Here is a 20,857-nt window from a genome sequence, read left to right as displayed (position 1 = left end):
ACCCAATGCCACATCGGAATCACATCGACTCTCTTATATACATCGTTCTCTCTTTTAGCTTCTACAGTCTGCAGAAAATGGCTCAGCATTACCACTTATCCTCTCTCTTGCTGCTTGCATTTTTCAATTTATTCCTCATTCATGGCAACATAACTGGTGTGACCGCACGCCACCTCCTAGAGACACCCACACCCCTCCCTGAGATTCCTAAACCAGAACTCCCGAAAGTCCCAACCTTGCCAAAGCCTGAAATCCCAACTGTGCCGAAGCCTGAGCTTCCAACCATACCAAAGCCTGAGATTCCAGTAGTACCAAAACCCGAGATTCCTGCTATGCCGAAGCCTGAGATTCCAGTAGTGCCAAAGCCCGAGATTCCAGCAATACCAAAACCGGAGATTCCTGCTATGCCAAAGCCTGAGATTCCGACAATACCAAAACCTGAGTTTCCACCCTTGAAAAAGCAAGAAATCCCAGCAACACCAAAGATTGAGGTTCCTCCGGTGAAAAAGCCTGAAGTTCCAACTTTACCAAAGCCCGAGCAACCAAGTGTGCCAAAGCCTGAGATCCCAGCTGTTCCAAAGCCTGAAATCCCAGAACTACCAAAGCCAAAAGTCCCAGAACTTTCAAAGCCAGAAGTCCCAGCTGTGCCAAAGCCTAAAATCCCCGAACTTCCAAAGCCTGAAGTACCATCTACGCCAAAGCTTGAAATCCCAGAACTACCAAAGCCAAAAGTCCCAACTATGCCGAAGCCTGAAATTCCAGAACTGCCTAAACCAACTCTTCCTTCACTTTCTCCACCACACAAACCCGCTACTCCTTGAGTAAATTATATGCTACTTTCATTCTATCAGAAAGTACCCAACTGATGTTTTTCCATTCCATCCTAGTCTTTGAAGTTTGTGACCTGAGCCATGACATTGGAGAAAGTATTGGATACTTTCTGCTAGGAGTAGAAATTGCAATTCTTTTACAGTAGTATTTGAATTGGGTGTACCATGTTTGATATTTCATTGTACTATGTGAGTTATTTTTATGTACTTTTTATATATATTGTGTAATAAAGCTTTGATCTTTGTTACTCTGGTTTAATTCTTATTATTGGTCATCTCTTGATTTGCTCAATCGTTGTTTGTCCATTCTTTCCCTCACCGTTTTTCTTTCCTAATTTATAGTAACTGACTTCCATCACATTTCAAGAGTGCAATAATGGATGAATTAGTATAATTAAGTCCCACAGGATAGAGTGGACTTCACATTTTTATGGTCGAACCAAACTGATGATTTAACTAATTTTACTTTTCGTTTCATTCATCCTAATGCACATTAAATGGATTCAGCTTACCACTATTCGTCTGATCCAAAAGAAAGATAAGAACAACTTATGCTTTATGCATGACCAGTTAGCTGGTGCAGCTACATTCCTGAGATTCCTAAACCAGAAAAAGGGCAGCCCGGTGCACAAAAGCTCCCTCTATGTGCAGGATTCGGAAAAGGGCACCACCACAAGAGTGTATTGTATGCAGCCTTAACTTGCATCTCTGCCCGAGTCTATTTCCAAGGCTTGAACCTGTGACCTGAAGTATTAACTATACCAAACCTGGAATTTCAGTATTCTGAAGCTATATGCAATTAGTGGTGTACTCAAGATTTTTAGTAAGCATTGTCATATTTGAAGAGTAGACAAAAAATAAATATTCTAACAACATATTAAAAATATTACTTTATAATTCTCACCCACGAGGCTTTTTTTTTTTTTTTTTGGATGAAATATCCTTTTAATTACTCCATAAATAAAGAACAACTTTCAAAATTATGTCAAAGTTAATAAATTAAGTGGAGTGAAGATCATCAAGACTACAATAATAACACAGGTGCAAACAAATTGGCCAGTAGTACCACCACTTGAGCAAAGTCCATTCCCAGAAAGAACACATCCCTTTGGATTCTGAATTTCAGTACATCTCTTTTGTGCATCCACTTGATTAATTCCCAATAGAACTGAAACAATGAGAAGGAAACAAAGAGCAGAGTTAAAAAATTTGACCTTTGAAAATTAATTTCAAATGTCATTTATGTCATCCATCCATGAGTTTTTATTTTTCAAATGGATTATTTTTTTAATCATATTGGTCTCATTAGAAATAGTACTAAATACATATTTTTCTGTATAAAGGTAAAAGCACCTAATAACAACCACTCAGAAACTCATCATTCATTTGTCACAAATCAATCTTAATCAACTTCATCGTCGAGAAAGCAATATACACCAAGTCCCAAGTAATTTTATTGAATAGTTTTCAACTATAAGGTTTAACATGTGGTGAAATAATTGAATACAAGTAGGTTCGCAGTTATTTATTATCCCTTTCGTACATAGAAGTTGATGTCATTCGCTGATTTGGTTTTACCTTAAAAAAGGTAGAATGTCAGATCAATCCTACCGGGCATCGCCTTTTTAAGTTCTTGAATTTGTCAGTTCTATCATTTTATAGCCATATGTTTCTGTAAACTCAGCCAAAGCCAATTGTCTGCGTTGATTCGATAGACATTAAGCTGCTTCTGTTTTAATTTTTAGAGAAAATAACAAAGACAAAACAAAGGTAGATCGAGAGAGGAAGTTATTTTGCATTATAATTCTTATAGCTAGTTTAGAGATGACCATAATGGGTAATATGCTAATAATAAGGTGATTATTCCATTATACCCACTTCTTGTCACCCATTTCCTCTAATGGTGATGTGAACCAGTAAAGCATTAATCCTAAAGTTCGAAAGATAAAGTAATCACGTTTCTGTTAGGACATTTGGTAGTTTTTGGCAGTGTTGTCCAGTAGATTTGATGTAAAAAGTGAAATACTTTTTCTCTTTTCAAATAAATGAAATCAGTTTAATAATATCAGGTTGCCAGCATAACCTCTATGCTTGTGATAGGTTTAAACTATTATGTAATTAGGTAATCCAGATTGACTTTTGAGGAACCAACTAGAACCCGAGTTGATGAGAAATTCAACTACTCATGCCCTTGCGTAACAAACAAAGTCAAGAAAGTCCTCCTTGCATGCATTCTTAAAACCTATATAAAGTAACAGACTTAATGCCAATGCCACATCCGAATCACATCGACTCTTATACACATCATACTTTGTTTTAGCTTCTAAGTTCTGAAGAAAAATGGCTCAGCATTACCATGTATCCTCCCTCTTAATACTTGCATTTCTCAATTTAGTCTTCATTTATGGCAACATAACTGGTGCGACTGCACGCCACCTCCTAGAGACACCCCTCCCTGAGATTCCAAAACCAGAACTCCCGAAAGTCCCAGCTGTGCCGAAGTCTGAGCTTCCAACCATACCGAAGCCTGAGATTCCTAGCATGCCAAAACCTGAAATACCAATTGTTCCTACGCCTGAGTTACCAACTTTGCCAAAGCCTAAGATGCCAGTTGTTCCAAAACCTGAGATCCCAGCTGTGCCGAAACCCAAGCTTCCTGCTATGCCAAAGCCTGAGATTCCAACAATGCCAAAACCTGAGTTTCCTTCCTTGAAAAAGCCAGAAGTCCCAGCAGTGCCAAAGACAGAGGTTCCTCCAACGGTGAAAAAGCCTGAGATCCCAACTATGCCAAAGCCCGAATTACCGATTTTACCAAAGCCTGAGATCCCAGCTATTCCAAAACCCGAGATTCCTGCTATGCCAAAGCCTGAGATTCCAGTAGTGCCGAAGCCCGAGATTCCAGTAGTACCAAAGCCGGAGATACCAGCAATACCAAAATCTGAGTTTCCTCCCTTGAAAAAGCAAGAAATTCCAGGAACACCAAAGACTGACGTTCCTCCGGTGAAAAAGCCTGAAGTTCTAACTTTACCAAAGCCCGATATCCCAGCTATGCCAAAGCCTGAAATCCCAGAACTACCAAAGCCAAAAGTCCCAGAACTTCCAAAGCCAGAAGTCCCAGCTATGCCAAAGCCAAAAATCCCCGAACTTCCAAAGCTAGAAGTCCCAGCTATGCCAAAGCCGGAAATCCCAGAACTACCAAAGCCAAAAGTCCCTGAACTTCCAAGGCCTGAAGTACCATCTATGCCGAAGCCCGAAATTCCAGAACTACCAAAGCCAAAAGTTCCAGAGATTCCAAAGCTAAAAGTCCCAACTATGCCGAAGCCTGAAATTCCAGAACTGCCTCAACCAATTCTTCCTTCACTTTCTCCGCCATACAAACCCGCTACTCCTTGAGTAAATTATATGCTACTTTCGTTCTATTAGAAAGTACCCAACTGATGTTTTGTGATTCCATCCGAGTCTATGAAGTTTGCAACCTGCGCCATGGCATTGGAGAAAGTATTGGATACTTTCTGATAGGAGTAGAAACTGCAATTCTTTTATAGTAGTATTTGAATTGGATGTGCCATGTTTCATTTATCATTATAATATATGAGTGTTTTATGTACTGTCTATATATAGAGTGTAATAAGGCTTAGATCTTTGTTACTTTTGTTTAGTTTCTATCATCGGTCATCTCTGTTTTTTCTCAATTGTTGTTTGTCCATTCTTTCCCTCACCGGTTTCCTTTCCTAATATATAGTAACCAATTTCTTCCATCACATTTCAAGAAGGTGCAATAATGGATGAATTAGTATAATTAAGTGCCACAAATGGAGTGAACTTCACATTCTTGGTGTAGAACCAAACTGATGATTTAACTAATTTTGCTTTTTGTTTCGTTCATCCTAATGCACATTAAACGGAGTCCGTTTACATCTATTTCGCCTGATCCAAAAGAAAGATAAGAACAACTTATGCTTCATGCATGGCCAGTTAGCTGGTGCAACTACATGAGCCGCATTTTAGAGAGACGCCATTCCTGAGATTCCTAAACGAAATTCCCATATATTCCAGCCTTGCCAAAGCTTTGGATTCTTTTTGTTCCAAATCCTCCTGCCAATGCCTGAAGTACTAACTATACCAAACCTGAAATTCCAGTATTTCAAAGCTATATGCAGTCGGTGGTGACTCGAGATTTTTAGCAAGCAGTGTAGATCGAAGAGTAAACAAAGAGCAATTGTAACAACATTATATCAAAAATATTACTTTATTACTTTAACTCTCATCCACGAGGCTTTTTTTTTTTTGGACGAAATATCCTGTTAATTAATCAATAAATAAAGAACAACCTTCAAAATGAATCAAAGTTAATTTATTAAGTGGAGTGAAGATCATCAAGACTACAATTATAACACAGGTGCAAACAAATTGGCCAATAGTACCACCACTCGAGCAAAGTTCATTCCCAGAAAGAACCTATCCCTTTGGATTCTGAATTTCAGTACAGCTCTTTTGTGCATCCATTTGAGTAATTGCCAATGCAACTGAAGCAATGAGCAGGGTTTAAAAATTTGACCATTGAAAATTAATCTCACATGTCAATGGTGTCATCCATCCACGAGTTTTCATTTTTTAAAATGTAGTACTTTTTTGATCATAATAGTCTCATTGGAAATCGTACTAAATTAATATTTTGCTGTATAAGGTAAAAACATCTTATAACAACCTCAAAAACATCATTCAATTGATTTCACAAATCGATCTTAATCAACTTTATTATCAAGAAAGCAATATACGCCAAGTCCCAAGTAATTCTATCGAACAGTTCTACCTTAAGGTTTTACGTGCGGTAAAATAATTGGATCCAAGTAGGTTTGCAGTTTTTTACTATCCCTTTCGTACACAAAAGTTGATGTCATTCGCTGGTTTAGTTTTTCCATAGAAAAGGTAGAAAGTCAGAGCAATCCTACTGGGCATCGCCTTTTTAAATGCTTGAATTCGCCAATTCGACCATCTTTATGTCGAATAGCCATCATCTTCGTTTATGGCACTCAGGCAAGACCAATAGTCCTCTTTGATTCGATAGACATGAGTGTCACTCTTTTAATTTGTAGCGAAAATAACTAAGACGAAACAAGGAAGATCGAGAGAGGAAGTTATTTTACATTATAATTCTAATAGTTGGCTAGTTCAGAGGTGACCATAATGGGTAATATGCTAATAATAGTGAAATTATTCCATTATACCCACTCCTTGACATTTGCTAGTTTTTGTCTGTCCTAGAGTTATTACGTACACACCAAAATGAAGATTTGCGGTACAAAGTGGCCACTTATTTCTCTTTTCAAATAAATGAAATCAGTTTAATATTATCAGGTTACCAGCATAACCTATATGCTTGTGATAGGTTTAAGCTACTATGTAATTAGGTGATCCAGACTGACTTTTGAGGTACCAAATAGAAGCTGAGTTGATGAGAAATTCAACTACTCACGTCCTTGCGTAACAAACAAAATCAAGAAAGTTCTTGTTGCATGCATTCTTAAAACCTACATAAAGCAACAGACTTAATGCGAATGCCACATCTGAATCACATCGCTTCTATGGTCTGCAGAAAAATGGCTCAGCATTACCATGTACCCTCCCTCTTAATACTTGCATTTCTCAATTTAGTCTTCATCTATGGCAACATAACTGGTGTGACTGCACGCCACCTCCTAGAGACGCCTAAACCAGAACTCCCGAAAGTTCCAGCCTTGCCAAAGCTTGAAATCCCAACTGTGCCGAAGCCTGAGCTTCCAACAATACCAAAACCCGAGTTACCAACTTTGCCAAAGCCTAAGATGCCAGTTGTTCCAAAACCTGAGATCCCAGCTGTGCCGAGACCCGAGCTTTCTGCTATGCCAAAGCCTGAGATTCCAACAATGCCAAAACCCAGAGTTTCCTTCCTTGAAAAAGCCAGAAGTTCCAGCAGTGCCAAAGACAGAGGTTCCTCCAACTGTGAAAAAGCCTGAGATCCCAGCTGTACCAAAACCCGAGAGTCCTGCTATCCCAAAGCCTGAGATTCCAGCACTACCAAAACCTGAGATTCCTGCTATGCCAAAGCCTGAGATTCCAGTAGTACCAAAACCCGAGATTCCTGCTATGCCAAAGCCTGAGATTCCAGCAATACCAAAACTCGAGTTTCCTCCCTTGAAAAAGCAAGAAATCCCAGCAATGCCAAAGACTGAGGTTCCTCCGGTGATAAAGCCTGAAGTTCCAACCTTACCAAAGCCCGAGCAACCAAGTGTGCCAAAGCCTGAGATCCCAGCTATGCCAAAGCCTGAAATCCCAGAACTACCAACGCCAAAAGTCCCAGAACATCCAAAGCCAGAAGTCCCAGCTATGCCAAAGCCAAAAGTACCCGAAGTTCCAAAGCTAGAAGTCCCAGCTATGCCAAAGCCTAAAATCCCAGAACTACCAAAGCCCAAAATGCCCGAACTTCCAAAGCCTGAAGTACCATCTATGCCAAAGCCTGAAATCCCAGAACTACCAAAGCCAATAATTCCTGAGATTCCAAAGCTACAAGTCCCAACTATGACAAAGCCTGAAATTCCAAAACTGCCTAAACCAACTCTTCCTTCACTTTCTCCACCCTACAAACCCGCTAATCCTTGAGTAAATTATATACTACTTTCACTCTATAAGAAAGTACCCAACTGATATTTTGGAATTTCCATCACATGGAGATAGTATTGGATACTTCCTGCTAGGAGTAGAAATTGTAATTCTTTTATAGTAGTATTTGAATTGGATGTACCATGTTTGATGTGTCATTATATTATATTTCTGTTTTATGTACTTTCTATATATACAGTGCAATAAAGCTTTGATCTTTGTTACTTTGGTTTAGTTCCTACCATTGGCCATCTCTGTACTTGCTCAATTGTTGTTTGTCCAATCTTTCTGTCTCCGTTTTCCTTTCCTAAATTATAGGAACCAATTTCTTCCATCACATTTCAAAGAGTATGGAATAAAGGATGAATTAGTATATTTAATGCCACAGATAGAACAGACCTCACATTTTTAGCGTAGAACCGAACTGGTGAATTAACTAGTCTTGTTCCCTAATGCACATTAAATGTATTCAGTTACCTTAGCTTCGCCTGCTCTAAAAGAAAGAGAAGAACAATTTATGCTTCGTTTTTGGCCAGTTAACTGTTGCACTACACAAGCGGCCTTCTAGAGATGCCTTTCCCCGAGACACCTAAACTAGAATTCCCAAATATTCCAGCCTTGTCAAAGCCTGAGATTTTAACAATGCAGAAGCCTGAAATTATATATTATGCCAATGCCTGAAATATTAACTATCCCAAACCTGAAATTCCAGGCATTCCAAAGCTGTATGCAATCAGTGGTGTACTCGTAAGCGTGTCGATATTTCAAAGAATAAACATGAACAAATATTGTATCGACACCATGTTAAAAAATACTCTGTTAGTCTATTACTATAATTCTCTTTGACGAGTTCTCATAATAGTATTATTATTTTTAAAATCATAGTAGTCTCATTTGGAAACAGTACTAAATACATATTTTTCTGTATTAAGTTAAAAACACTAAACAACACTCAAAAACTCATTACTCATTTCATTTTACAATTCAATTTTAATCAAATTCTTCATGGAGAAAGCAATATATATGCCCCCAACGAAATTGTATCGAATATATAGTTTTCAACTTTAGGTTTTACATTGTGATGAAATAATTGAATCCAGGTAGAGTCTGCAGTTATTTATTCACCCTTCTGTACACAAAAGTTGATGCTGCTCGCCTGTTTAGTTTTCCCTTACAAAAGGTAGGATGTCAGATCAATCCTACCAGGCATCAACTTTTCATTAAACAGTAAAACTCAAAAAATATAAAAATGAAAGATTGCAGTACTTAGTAGCTGTCGAAGTTCGCTGGCAAAAGTAAGTGCTTTAATTCATCAATGAACCAACGGGCATCCTTCTTACAATTATTCGAATAATTATAAGAAGTGTACATATGATTGTGGAAGAACTTTAGAGTGGATATTCTAGTCTACATTAAACAAGGGAAATTTGAAGCTGTATCTCTTCTCTAATGATAGTTTTATGTTTTGGTAGTTTTTGTCAGCAACGACGAGTTATTACGTACACACCAAAATGAAGTTTTGCAGTAAAAAATGAGTACTTTGGCTGTTTTCAAAGAAATGAAATCAGTTCATTCTAATCAGGTTGCCAGCATAACCTATATGATTGTGACAGGTTTAAACTATTACCAAGTATTTAGGTCATCTAGATTGACTTTTGAGGTACCAACTATAAGCTAAGTGGATGGGAAATCCAACTACTCAGGTCCTTGCGTAACAAACAAAATCCTAAAAGTCCCTGTAGCACGAATCTTAAAACCTATATAAAGCAACAAAATTAAAGCCAATGCCATATCCGAATCATATTGGCTCTATACACGTTCTTCTTCTTTTAGCTTCTATGATCTGCAGAAAAATGACTAAGCATTACCACCTATCTTCTCTCTTACTACTTGCATTTCTAAATGTATTTTTCATTCATGGCGACATAAATGGTGCGACTGCACGCCACCTCCTAGAGACACCTCTCCCTGAGATTCCTAAACCAGAACTCCCGAAAGTCCCAGCCTTGCCAAAGCCTGAAATCCCAACTGTGCCAAAGCCTGAGCTTCCAACCATACCAAAGCCTGAGATCCCTGCTGTTCCAAAGCCCGAGCTACCAACTTTCCCGAAGCCCGAGTTACCAACTTTGCCAAAGCCTAAGATGCCAGTTGTTCCAAAACCTGAGATCCCAGCTGTGCCGAAACCCAAGCTTCCTGCTATGCCAAAACCTGAGTTTCCTTCCTTGAAAAAGCCAGAAGTCCCAGCAGTGCCGAAGACTGAGGCTCCTCCAGCTGTGAAAAATCCTGAGATCCCAACAATGCCAAAGCCTGAATTACCAACTTTACCAAAGCCTGAGATCCCAGCTATACCAAAAACCGAGATTCCTGCTATCCCAAAACCTGAGATTCCAGCAGTACCAAAACCTGAGATTCCAGCAATATCAAAACCCGAGTTTCCTCCCCTGAAAAAGCAAGAAACCCCAGCAACACCAAAGATTGAGGTTTCTCAGGTGAAAACGCCTGAAGTTCCAACTTTAACAAAACCCGAGCAACCAAGTGTGCCAAAGCCTGAGATCCCAGCTATGCCAAAGCCTGAAATCCCAGAACTACCAAAGCTAAAAGTCCCAGAACTTCCAAAGCCAGAAGTCCCAGCTATGCCAAAGCCAAAAGTTTCAGAACTTCCAAAGCCAGAAGTCCCAGCTATACCAAAGCCTAAAGTCCCAGAACTACCAAAGTCAAAAGTCCCTGAACTTCCAAAGCCTGAAGTACCATCTATGCCAAAGCTTGAAATCCCAGAACTACCAAAGCCAAAAGTTCCTGAGATTCCAAAGCTACAAGTCCCAACTATGCCAAAGCCTGAAATTCCAGAACTGCCTAAACCAACTCTTCCTTCACTTTCTCCACCATACAAACCCGCTAATCCTTGAGTAAATTATATGCTACTTTAGCCAACTGATGTTTTGCGATTCCATCCAAGCCTATTAAGTTTGCGACTTGAGCGATGACATGGAGAAAGTATTGGATACTTTCTGCTAGGCGTAGAAATTGCAATTCTTTTATAGTAGTATTTGAATTGGATGTACCATGTTTGATTTGTCATTATATTGTATGAGTGTTTGTACTTTCTATATATACATACATTGTAATATAGCTTGATCTTTGTCACTTTGGTTTAGTTCCTATCATTAGCCATATCTGTTTTTGCTCAATAGTTGTTTGTCCATTCTTTCCCTCTCCGTTTTACTTTCTTAATTTAATGTAACCAATTTCTTCCATCACGTTTCAAGAGTATAAATTAAGGGATAAATTAGTAGATTTCTTTTTTGGATGAAATATCCTTTAATTTACTCCATAAATAAAGAACAACCTTCAAAACTTGATACAAGTATGATCATGATCATGACACTTTTGAGTATTTTTGAAGACTAGTCACTAAAGGGTCCTTTTGTCATTTTGTCTATTATTGTAATGTAGTATAAATAGAACATTGTAGGGTTTATTTCTTTAGTTGATCATTATTATTGAAGAATACTTCTCTTAGAGTGAGAGAGAGTTCAATTGAAATTAGGGCATAACATAAGGGTGGATTCTCTTGTGTGTTGCATTTTGCTTGATACGTTGGTGCTTGGGTGGTGGACGCCTCTCTTGTGTCTTTGTAAGAGATAGGTTTATTGTTGTGTGTAGTTTTAAGGGTCCAAGATTGTCCATTCTTGGGTTCTTAAGATTATACCTTCATGTGGTCTATCTATCTATCTTTTTACCTTCTTGTAATCTTGTTTATTGTGTGTTGTAATCTTGTGTTCTTGTTGTTATTGTTAAATCCGAATCTTGTGTCTTCTTTTTTATAATCTTGTGTTCATCTTGTTCTTGTTGTTGTTGTTTTGGTGTTAAAATACACATTGTATCTTGTATTCTTCTTGTTGATAGAGAATCCAAAAGTGGTCTCCATCTTGGTCCTCGGATCCTTAAGATTGTGGACTGATTTGGAGTGTGTTTTGTGCCTTCCGTTGTCATTCTTGTATCATTTGGTATCAAAGCGAAGGCTGATCGTGTTCTCACACTACCAATCTTGGGCTCTCTTAGTTGAAAATAAAAAATAAAAAATTGAAAACTGAAATTTCCAGAAAATAGTAATCTGTCCACTTGTGTGTTCTTGGCCGAAAATTGTGTCTTGTTGTGTCTTGACCGAGATTTGTATCTTGTAAACTTAGATCTAAGAGTCCTTTTTGTGTGTTATATTGTTAGTAGTGTTAGCTTCTTCACGCCTAACACTAAAGGAGTCTAAATCTAAGTTTGAGCTTTAAAAGTTGATGTTGTTGTGAATCCAAATTGTGGCTGATTGTTGTTGTTGGTTCAAGTTTTGAACGTGTATTGTGGGAATTGTGTTGTGGATTTTAAGCTTGAAAAGGTGGTGTTGTTTTTTTTGGAGGGTCCAACTTGAACCTTAAAACTTCAAGACTCAAAGTTTGTGTTCTTGGTGTTCTTCACCATCTCTATATGTTGTTAAAGAAAAGGTGGTTGTTGATCTTATAAGTTGAAGGAAAAAGGTGAAGAATTGTTAGTCTTGAAAGACCCCCAACCACCAAAGACTTTATCAACCCTTTTCCAACAACTTTCCATGATACAAGGGTCCATGTTTTAAGGAGGAGTACAAGAAAGTCAAAGTCTTGAAACTTGAATTGAAAAAGATCTCCAAAGACTTTTATTTCCCTCCCTAACCAATTCCAAATTACAGTGGGACCAAGACTTGAAATTGAAATATAAAATTGAGAAACCGCAACCAATACGTGACTGCCACATCATTGTTTTTATTGTTCACGTAACACTTTTGGCTCAAATTTTAGATTTCTTAGTTTCATTTTATTGTTTCTTTAGTTTCGTTTGTTGATTCCATTACTAACTTACAAGCTAGTACTAGATTGTAAGTTAGTTTTGAAACCGTTCTTCGTATATACGTTCCTTTGTGTGTCTTATTCTTTTGACTCGTTGTGATACTTGGTCCACCTCTCAATGCCTCACGGAGTACAAGCGAGGTTACGACACTTGTGAGATCAAAGTGTGAAAAATTTGAGAGACAAAACAATAGAGAGGGAGTGTGAGGACCATTCTTGTACAACTAACTTATTTGTTGTTTTGTAGGTAACTTTTGGCCCTAATGGAAACCATTTTGGCCCTCCTTGATGCTTTGTCCCGAGATTTTGCTAGGGAAAATATGGGTCTTGAAAACATTCACTCGGATGTGGTAACTATGAGTGAGAGGTTGGATCGAATGGAGAGACGAAGGAACTCTCCTGCTTTTACTCCCGAAACTTTACCTACAAAAGACAATCCTCCAAGTTCACCAAAAAATCCAAAAGTCAAGCTATAAATTACCCACAAAATCGAGAACAAGGTAGACCACTTCCCCCGCAAGTTGATCAAGTCCAACTAGGAGGACTTAGAAGCTAATTTCCTCCCATCCAAGCTCCACAATCGAAGCTCCACGTTACTAAATCGAGCCTCTCAACCGAAACTTCCCTTTCCAAAAATCGACACATCCAAGAAGAGGAACATATTAGAAAAGAATATGAGTTACATGGAGTCTACAATGATGCTTCTATGATGGAAGGAGAATTGAGTCGAGTGAGATTGAAGGCAAGTCTTAAGATGGAAAGGAAGCCGAGGTGCAAAATGAAGTTGTGGACCGAGACTTGTTGTATTGAGCTCTCGGGTTCCTCTTATTTTGAGGACTGTTTTGTGCCTTTTCATGTTTTTGCGGGCTGTTTACTGTCGTGAATTTGTGGACAAATTCCTCTCAAGTTGGAGAAGATGATACAAGAATAATCCCGGATATGGATTTATGAGAGTGTGTGTTGGATCCGAGACTTGGTGTGTTTAATTGAAGAGCCACAGAGGACCTAATTATGCACCCAAAATAGTCCAAATGCTACACTTGGGCTACACTTGATGGGAGCCCATCACTTAAGGGTCTTTTGGTCATTTTTAGCTTTCATTTTGTAATAACTATATAAGTAACATGTTAGGGATTCCATTAGTAGTTTTATTGATGATGTTGTAAGTCCTAAGACATTGGAAAACACAAGTCCTCTCTTCTCTTTGGAGGCAAAACCGAAACTAGGATACAACAATAGGGTGGATTCTCTTTTGTTGTTGTTTGCTTGGAAATATTGATGCTTGGGAGGTGGATTCCGATCTTGTATCTTTGTAAGAGATAGGTTTATTGTTGTGTGTAGCGTTAAGGGTCCAAGATTGTCCATTCTTGGGTTCTTAAGATTATACCTTCATGTGGTCTATCTATCTATCTTTTTACCTTCTTGTAATCTTGTTTATTGTTTGTGTTGTAATCTTGTGTTCTTGTTGTTACTGTTAAATCCGAATCTTGTGTCTTCTTTTTTACCATCTTGTGTTCATATTGTTCTTGTTGTTGTTGTTGTTTTGGTGTTAAAATACACATTGTATCTTGTATTCTTCTTGTTGATAGCGAATCCGAGAGTGGTCTCCATCTTGGTCCTCGGATCCTTAAGATTGTGGACTGATTTGGAGTGTGTTTTGTGCCTTCCGTCCCTATTTGGTCTATGATTTGTTGTGATTTTGGATTGTTATGGGGTGTGATTTCGTGTTTCCTTATTTGTTCCGTATCATTTGGTATCAGAGTAAAGTTTGATTTTGTTCTAACAAAATCAATCTTTGGATTGTTATCTTGAAAAAAAAAAGTTACTGTTCACGTTTTTAGGGTCTTTCAAAAAACTTGATTTTTGTGTGTTTCTAATGTTAGATCTTGTTCCCTAACACTATTAGAGTATAGAAATTGAAAATCCCAACAAAAAAAGAAGTGTCAAAATCGAAAATCTCCCAAAAATATTCTAAACCCGTTTTTGACCCTAGGTCAAATTTTGAGTTTTTGATTTTGCGTTTTTCTTGTGTTTTTAGTATTAGATTTGTGTTATCTAACACTAAAGTAGTATAGGATTCGAACTTGAGTTAAATTGGAGGTTATTTGAGCCATCCACCAATGTTGAGCTTAAGTTTGAAGAAACTTGAAGGAGGGATCTCATTGTGGGAGGTTGTTTTGAAATAACGTGTGTTTTGTGTTGTAGGTTTTGCATTGTATTGTTGTGTGTGACGTTGCGGACTGATTTGGTATATTGATTGGACCGTAACTTGAAGGGTTATTTTCGATACCACTACAATGGAACCCGATACTTCAAATGCTCAAATAATGGATAATAATGCCATCAATCTCATTTTGGCTCGCCTTGAAACTATGTCCCGAGATGTGGCTAGGTTGAATGTGGGTCTTGAGAAATTAGATACGGATGTGGCATCAATGAGTGGGAGATTAGAACGTGTGGAAAGCCAAAGGAGTCGACCTTCTACCCCTCAAAACATTTCCCCAACTAATATTCCCTAGACCTTTCACCAAATGAAATATACACCAATTGCCATAAATCAAACCAATCTTTACTCCCGAAGCTGAAAACAAGATAGACCAAGCCATCCTCCAATCCACCAAGTCCAACAAGAAGGGCTTGGAACCCAAATACCATCACCAAACCCAAACCCTCCCATCCAACCTCCACTTGACCAAAGACCTCACTATCCAAATCCAATCCTGTCACTACAAGCTCCACTTAACCCAAATAGACCCATCCATGTTGAGGGCTATGGTAGGGGAGAACAACATGATGGTTATGGGCCCGTATGATGATGTTTACTTGAGGGAAGAAAGAATGAGGCGTAGACATGGTGAGTTAGGCCGAGAGGTGAGAGATGGCCACCCAAACCGAGATGTAGGTCTCAATTCCATCAAAGTGAGCCTTCCCGTTTTCAAAGGTGAGAGTGATACCGAAGCCTACCTTGCATGGGAGTCATCTTGTGACAAGATCTTCCAACTTAATGATCTCACCGAAGAAAAAAAATTTGTTATACTATAGCTCACTTCGAAGGGTATGCTAATACATGGTGGGAGTATGTTAAACGGTTTGGGAATGAGATGATTGGGGGACAACCTCCTCCTTGATTTCGATTGAAGAACCTTATGCTACAAAGGTACTTGCCTGAGACTTATAGGCATGAGATCCTTGCTAAATTGTACAATTTGAGGCAAGGAAACAAGAGTTTCATGGCTTACTACGATGAATTTCAACAATTGATGTTGAAACTTGACCATCGAGGCGAGCAATTAAGTCATGACATTGTGCGCTTCAAGGTTGGGTTAAACAAGGACATCTCCACTCGCATGACGCTTCACAAATTCGACACCATAAATTACATCTTCCATGCGGCTTTAGAGGTTGAGAGGGATCTCAAAGATAACTCATTCATGGCTACCCAACCCAAGGCCACCAAGGTTGTCCAAAAATATCCTCCAAGGTATGAAGGTAAATTAAATTCTACTTCTAATCCCAAGGAATTTCAATGCTTCAAATGCCAAGGGTGTGGGCACAAGGCTAGTGAGTGCCCAAACCGGAGAAACATGATCCTAAGGGAGGAAAAATTGTACTATCTTGGGGATTTAGTAGTAATTGAATCGGCTAAGGTTGATGGCAAGCCTCAAGATGGAGAGCAAAAAGAGGTTAAAATGCAAGGCGAGGAAGATGTAGAAGATGTGTGGCCGTGTGAAGGAGATTGTGAAGTGCCTTTGTAAAAGAGGTGAGGTTATGAATTTGTGGGCAAATTTCTCTCAATATGGAGAGGATGATACAAGTATGATCATGATCATGACACTTTTGAGTATTTTTGAAGACTAGTCACTAAAGGGCCCTTTTGTCATTTTGTCTATTATTGTAATGTAGCATAAATAGAACATTATAGGGTTTATTTCTTTAGTTGATCATTATTATTGAAGAATACTTCTCTTAGAGTGAGAGAGAGTCCAATTGAAACTAGGGCATAACATAAGGGTGGATTCTCTTGTGTGTTGCATTTTGCTTGATACGTTGGTGCTTGGGTGGTGGACGCCTCTTTTGTGTCTTTGTAAGAGATAGGTTTATTGTTGTGTGTTGTGTTAAGGGTCCAAGATTGTCCATTCTTGGGTTCTTAAGATTATACCTTCATGTGGTCTATCTATCTATCCTTTTACCTTTGTGTAATCTTGTTTATTGTTTGTGTTGTAATCTTGTGTTCTTGTTGTTCTTGTTAAATCCGAATCTTGTGTCTTCTTTCTTATCATCTTGTGTTCATCTTGTTGTTGTTGTTGTTGTTTTGGTGTTAAAATACACATTGTATTTTGTATTCTTCTTGTTGATAGCGAATCCGAGAGTGATCTTCATCTTGGTCCTCGAATCCTTAAGATTGTGGACTGATTTGGAGTGTGTTTTGTGCCTTCCGTTGTCATTCTTGTATCAAAACTTCAAAATTAATTGATTAAGTGGAGTGATGATCATGAAGATTACGATCATAAACTCAATTACAAACAAATTGACCAATATTAACACCAGTTGAGCAAAGTCCATTCCTATCGCGTTTCTGAAACATTCCTTTATACGGGTCAGAAAGAACACATCCTTTGGATTCAAAATTTTAGTACATCTCTTCGGTGAATCCACTTGAGTTATTGTCAATGCAACTGAGATAATGAGAAGGAAACAAGGAGCCCAGTTAAAAAATTTGGCCATTTTTGTGAAAAATAATCTCAAATGTCAATGATGTCATCTAGAGGTGGCAAATGGATCATTTGGGCTGAATTTGGGCGGGTCAAGATGGACTAAACAATGGATCATAGCCTAACCTGCGCAGCTTAACCCATCATTTTTATTTTTTTCAAACTTATATTTTATTATTTCTTTTAATGTAAAAGAAACCTATAAAATAGTGAAGTGAGCATTCAAATTTTACAATTGAATTTGTCGTTGTTGCTCTCAATGTTTCATATTTAGAAGTAAACATTCACACTCTTTTATTTCCTCCCTGATGTTCGATAATTGCACTAAGACCTCAACTTTCAAATTTGCATCTCGTAAGACTCAATCTTCCTACCATGATTTTTACAAGAAAAAACAAAATTATGTGTCAGTATCAAACTTGCTGGTATTCCCAGCTATGTGAATTTTTTTTGGAATTATTATTGTGCATTATTGTGGCAGTTGACCGGGGAGATATATTGTTGATAAGTTTTTATTAGTTTATTTATTAGAGGACATCAAAGGAATGTGAATAACCATTTAATTATGTGTTACCAAAACTAAATTATGATGGAATGATAAAATTTACTTAATCTATCTTTGCAAGAACGTGGTTTTTCTCTGTTACGCTGTTTTATTTTTTGATAGTTTTTGTCATTGTCATCGAGTTATTACGTACACACCAAAATGAACATTTGCGGTAAAAAGTGAATACATTGGATCTGTTCAAAGAAATAAAACCAGTTAATTCAAATCAGGTTAAAATTATGATGGAATGATAAAATTTACTTAATCTATATTTTCAAGAACGTGGTTTTTCCCTATTATGCTGTTTAAGTTTTTGATAGTTTTTGTCAGTGTCATCGAATTATTACTACACACCAAAATGAACATTTGCGGTAAAGTGAATACATTGGATCTGTTCAAAGAAATAAAACCAGTTAATTCAAATCAAGTTGCCAGCATAACCAGTATCTTGTGAGAGGTTTAAACTATTACTAAGTAATTTAGGTCATCTAGATTGAATTGCGCGGTACCAACTAGAATCTAAGTTGATGAGAAATTCAACTACTCAGGTTCTTGTGTAACAAACAAAATCCTAAAAGTCCTTGTTGTATGCATTCTTAAAACCCATATAAAGCAACAAACTTAAAGCCAATGCCATATCCGAATCACATTGAATCTATACACATTATTCTTTCTTTTAGCTTCAACAGTCTACAGAAAATGGCTCAGCATTACCACGTATCCTCCCTCTTACTACTTGCGTTTCTCAATTTATTCTTCATTCATGGCAACATAACTGGTGCGACTGCACGCCACCTCCTAGAGACGCCCCTTCCTAAGATACCTAAACCAGAACTCCCGAAAGTTCCAGCCTTGCCAAAGCTTGAAATCCCAACTGTCCTGAAGCCTGAGCTTCCAACCATACCAAAGCCTGAGATTCCTAGTATGCCAAAACCTGAAATACCAATTGTCCCCAAGCCTGAGTTACCAACTTTGCCAAAGCCTAAGATGCCAGTTGTTCCAAAACCTGAGATCCCAGCTGTGCTGAAACCTGAGCTTCCTACTATCCCAAAGTCTGAGATTCCAACAATGCCAAAACCTGAGTTTCCTTCCTTGAAAAAGCCAGAAGTCCCAGCAGTGCCAAAGACAGAGGTTCCTCCAACGGTGAAAAAGCCTGAGATCCCAACTATGCCAAAGCCTGAATTACCAACCTTACCAAAGGCTGAAATTCCAACTATACCAAAACCCGAGATTCCCGCTATTTCAAAGACTGAGATTCCAACAATACCAAAACCTGAATTTCCTCCCTTGAAAAAGCCAGAATTCCCAGCAGCACCAAGGACTGGGGTTCCTCCAACTATGAAAAAGCCTGAAGTTCCAACTTTACCAAAGCCCGAGTTACCACGTGTGCCAAAGCCTGAGATCCCACCTATGCCAAAACCTGAAGTACCAGATATGCCAAAGCCAGAAATCCCAGAACTACCAAAGCCGAAAGTCCCAGAGCTTCCAAACCCGAAAGTCCCAGAGCTACCAAAGCCGAAAATCCCAGAGCTTCCAAAGCTAAAAGTCCCATCTATGCCAAAGCCTGAAATTCCACAATTGCCTAAACCAACTCTTCCTTCACTTCCGCCGCCATACGAACCCACTACTCCTTGAGTAAATTACATGCTACTTTCACTCTGTTAGAATTTACTAAACTGATGTTTTCCGATTTCCATCTCAGTCTATAAAGTTTGCGACTAGGGCCGTGACATGGAGAGAGTATTGGGTGCTTTCTGCTAGTAGTAGAAATTGTAATTCTTTTATAGTTGTATTTGAATTGGATGTACCACGTTTGACTTGTCATTATACTATATGCGTGTTTTATGTACTTTCTATATATACCGTGCAATGAAGCTTTGATCTATGTTTTTCTGTTTAGTTCCTATCATTAGCTTGCTCTGTGTTTGCTCAATCCTTATTTGTGCACTCTTCCCCTCTCGCTTCACCTTCCTAATTTATAGTGATGAATTACTTCCATCACATCTTAAGAGCATGGAATAAAAGGATGAATGAGCATATTCAAGTGTCGCAGAATAGAGTGGACCTCGCATTTTTAGTATAGAACCAAACTGATGATTTATCTATTTTTGCTTCTTTTTTTTTTTCTTTTTCATTCATCACACATTTAATGGATTCAGTTAACTCTATTTCGCCTGCACCTGAAGAAAGATAAGAACAACTTATTGTTCATGCATGAACCGTGCAACTACTCAAGCCGCCTTTTAGAGACGCCATTCCTGAGTTTCCTAATTAAACCAGAAATTCCAAAATATTCCAGCCTTGCCCGAACCTTAGATTCTAATTTTGCCGAATCCTTAGCTTCCAAACACATTGTAACGAATCCGAATTCTCTACTCACAATCAATACACAAAGTGAATTAAACTAATCAACTTTGATTAATACGGAAAGAAGAAATTACAATATGAAAAAGAGGAATAACAGTAGAAGGGGATGAGAGGATTAGAGAGAATTGGGGATGAAAAACGTAGTCTTTGCCTTAACAATTATCACAATTTGCATAAGTTTATTCTTTCTAGAATGTACTATGTATTCCACACATAACCACTTAATGTGGTATTGGGCTGCTTTGGTTTCGGCCCATTCATAACACACATCAAGGCCTAAAATCCTATATCATCCCAATGCCTGAAGTATTAACTATATAAAACCTGAAATTCCAGTGTTCCAAAGCTATATGCAATCAATTGCTTTCGTAAGATTTTTCATAAGTGGTGTAAGTTATTTAAAGGAGTAAACAAAGAACAAACATTGTAGCGACATCATATTAAAAAAAGTAGTTTATTACTGTAATTCTCTTCAATGAGTTTTCAGTTTTTAAATGAATTTATAATAGCATTAGTATTTGTTTAATCATATTAGTCTCACAGTGAAAAACTCATTATCCATTCGATTTCACAAAGCGATCTTAATCCAATTCATCGTCGAGAAAGCAATACGTAACAAACTCAATATTTTACATATATGTATTTAATAAAATTTCGGAGGACACCCTTCCTCCTTCATAAATCTGCCCCCGTGTATGCAATGCAACCGTCCTTTTATATGAATCTGATATGCTATTCTTTCAGCTATCAACTTTAATTCATTTCTTGGAAAATTATAGTTAAAAATGTCAAAAATGTATCACTTGCAATACTCCACCATTTTTATGTAGAAGTAAGAATAGTTAGAGGTAATGTATTCCAAGTTAAAGCCATCTTCGCTAGTTTATGTTT

The 20,857-nt window shown here is 37.9% G+C and overlaps 5 protein-coding genes across 5 annotated transcripts; all 5 read left to right on the top strand.

Moving 5' to 3' along the window:
- Window positions 1–1,089, top strand: LOC107879449 (protein PELPK1). The gene has a single exon (XM_016726485.2). It carries the CDS (start codon window positions 6–8, stop codon window positions 819–821), a length of 816 nt encoding a protein of 271 aa, XP_016581971.2. The 5' UTR covers window positions 1–5; the 3' UTR covers window positions 822–1,089.
- A 2,014-nt stretch (window positions 1,090–3,103) lies between these two features.
- On the top strand, window positions 3,104–4,518 carry LOC107840083 (protein PELPK1). The gene has a single exon (XM_016683810.2). The coding sequence runs from the start codon at window positions 3,171–3,173 to the stop codon at window positions 4,221–4,223; it is 1,053 nt and encodes a 350-aa protein (XP_016539296.1). The 5' UTR covers window positions 3,104–3,170; the 3' UTR covers window positions 4,224–4,518.
- Window positions 4,519–6,430: 1,912 nt separating this feature from the next.
- Window positions 6,431–7,469, top strand: LOC107879448 (protein PELPK1-like). Its single transcript, XM_047395632.1, has 2 exons — window positions 6,431–6,688; window positions 6,771–7,469. The coding sequence occupies exons 1-2, from the start codon at window positions 6,431–6,433 to the stop codon at window positions 7,467–7,469; spliced, it is 957 nt and encodes a 318-aa protein (XP_047251588.1).
- A 1,780-nt stretch (window positions 7,470–9,249) lies between these two features.
- Window positions 9,250–10,613, top strand: LOC107879447 (protein PELPK1-like). The gene has a single exon (XM_016726483.2). It carries the CDS (start codon window positions 9,254–9,256, stop codon window positions 10,373–10,375), a length of 1,122 nt encoding a protein of 373 aa, XP_016581969.2. The 5' UTR covers window positions 9,250–9,253; the 3' UTR covers window positions 10,376–10,613.
- A 7,685-nt stretch (window positions 10,614–18,298) lies between these two features.
- LOC124886704 (protein PELPK1-like) lies at window positions 18,299–19,234 on the top strand. Its single transcript, XM_047395631.1, has one exon. The coding sequence runs from the start codon at window positions 18,299–18,301 to the stop codon at window positions 19,232–19,234; it is 936 nt and encodes a 311-aa protein (XP_047251587.1).
- Window positions 19,235–20,857: the final 1,623 nt, after the last annotated feature.

This window comes from Capsicum annuum, chromosome 8 (genome assembly GCF_002878395.1).
Source record: "Capsicum annuum cultivar UCD-10X-F1 chromosome 8, UCD10Xv1.1, whole genome shotgun sequence".
NCBI classification, from domain to species: Eukaryota; Viridiplantae; Streptophyta; class Magnoliopsida; order Solanales; family Solanaceae; genus Capsicum; species Capsicum annuum.
The sequence above is the reverse complement of the archived record's forward strand: the minus strand, read 5'-3'. Positions and strand labels throughout refer to the sequence as shown.

Excerpts from the sequence above, each read along its gene's own strand:
- LOC107879449 (XM_016726485.2), top strand. The coding sequence starts at position 6 with ATGCCACATCGGAATCACATCGACTCTCTTATATACATCGTTCTCTCT.
- LOC107840083 (XM_016683810.2), top strand. The coding sequence starts at position 3,171 with ATGGCTCAGCATTACCATGTATCCTCCCTCTTAATACTTGCATTTCTC.
- LOC107879448 (XM_047395632.1), top strand. The coding sequence starts at position 6,431 with ATGGCTCAGCATTACCATGTACCCTCCCTCTTAATACTTGCATTTCTC. Across the intron at positions 6,689-6,770 it reads CAAAACCTGAGATCCCAGCT|CCAGAAGTTCCAGCAGTGCC; the intron begins GTGCCGAGACCC and ends TCCTTGAAAAAG.
- LOC107879447 (XM_016726483.2), top strand. The coding sequence starts at position 9,254 with ATGCCATATCCGAATCATATTGGCTCTATACACGTTCTTCTTCTTTTA.
- LOC124886704 (XM_047395631.1), top strand. The coding sequence starts at position 18,299 with ATGGCTCAGCATTACCACGTATCCTCCCTCTTACTACTTGCGTTTCTC.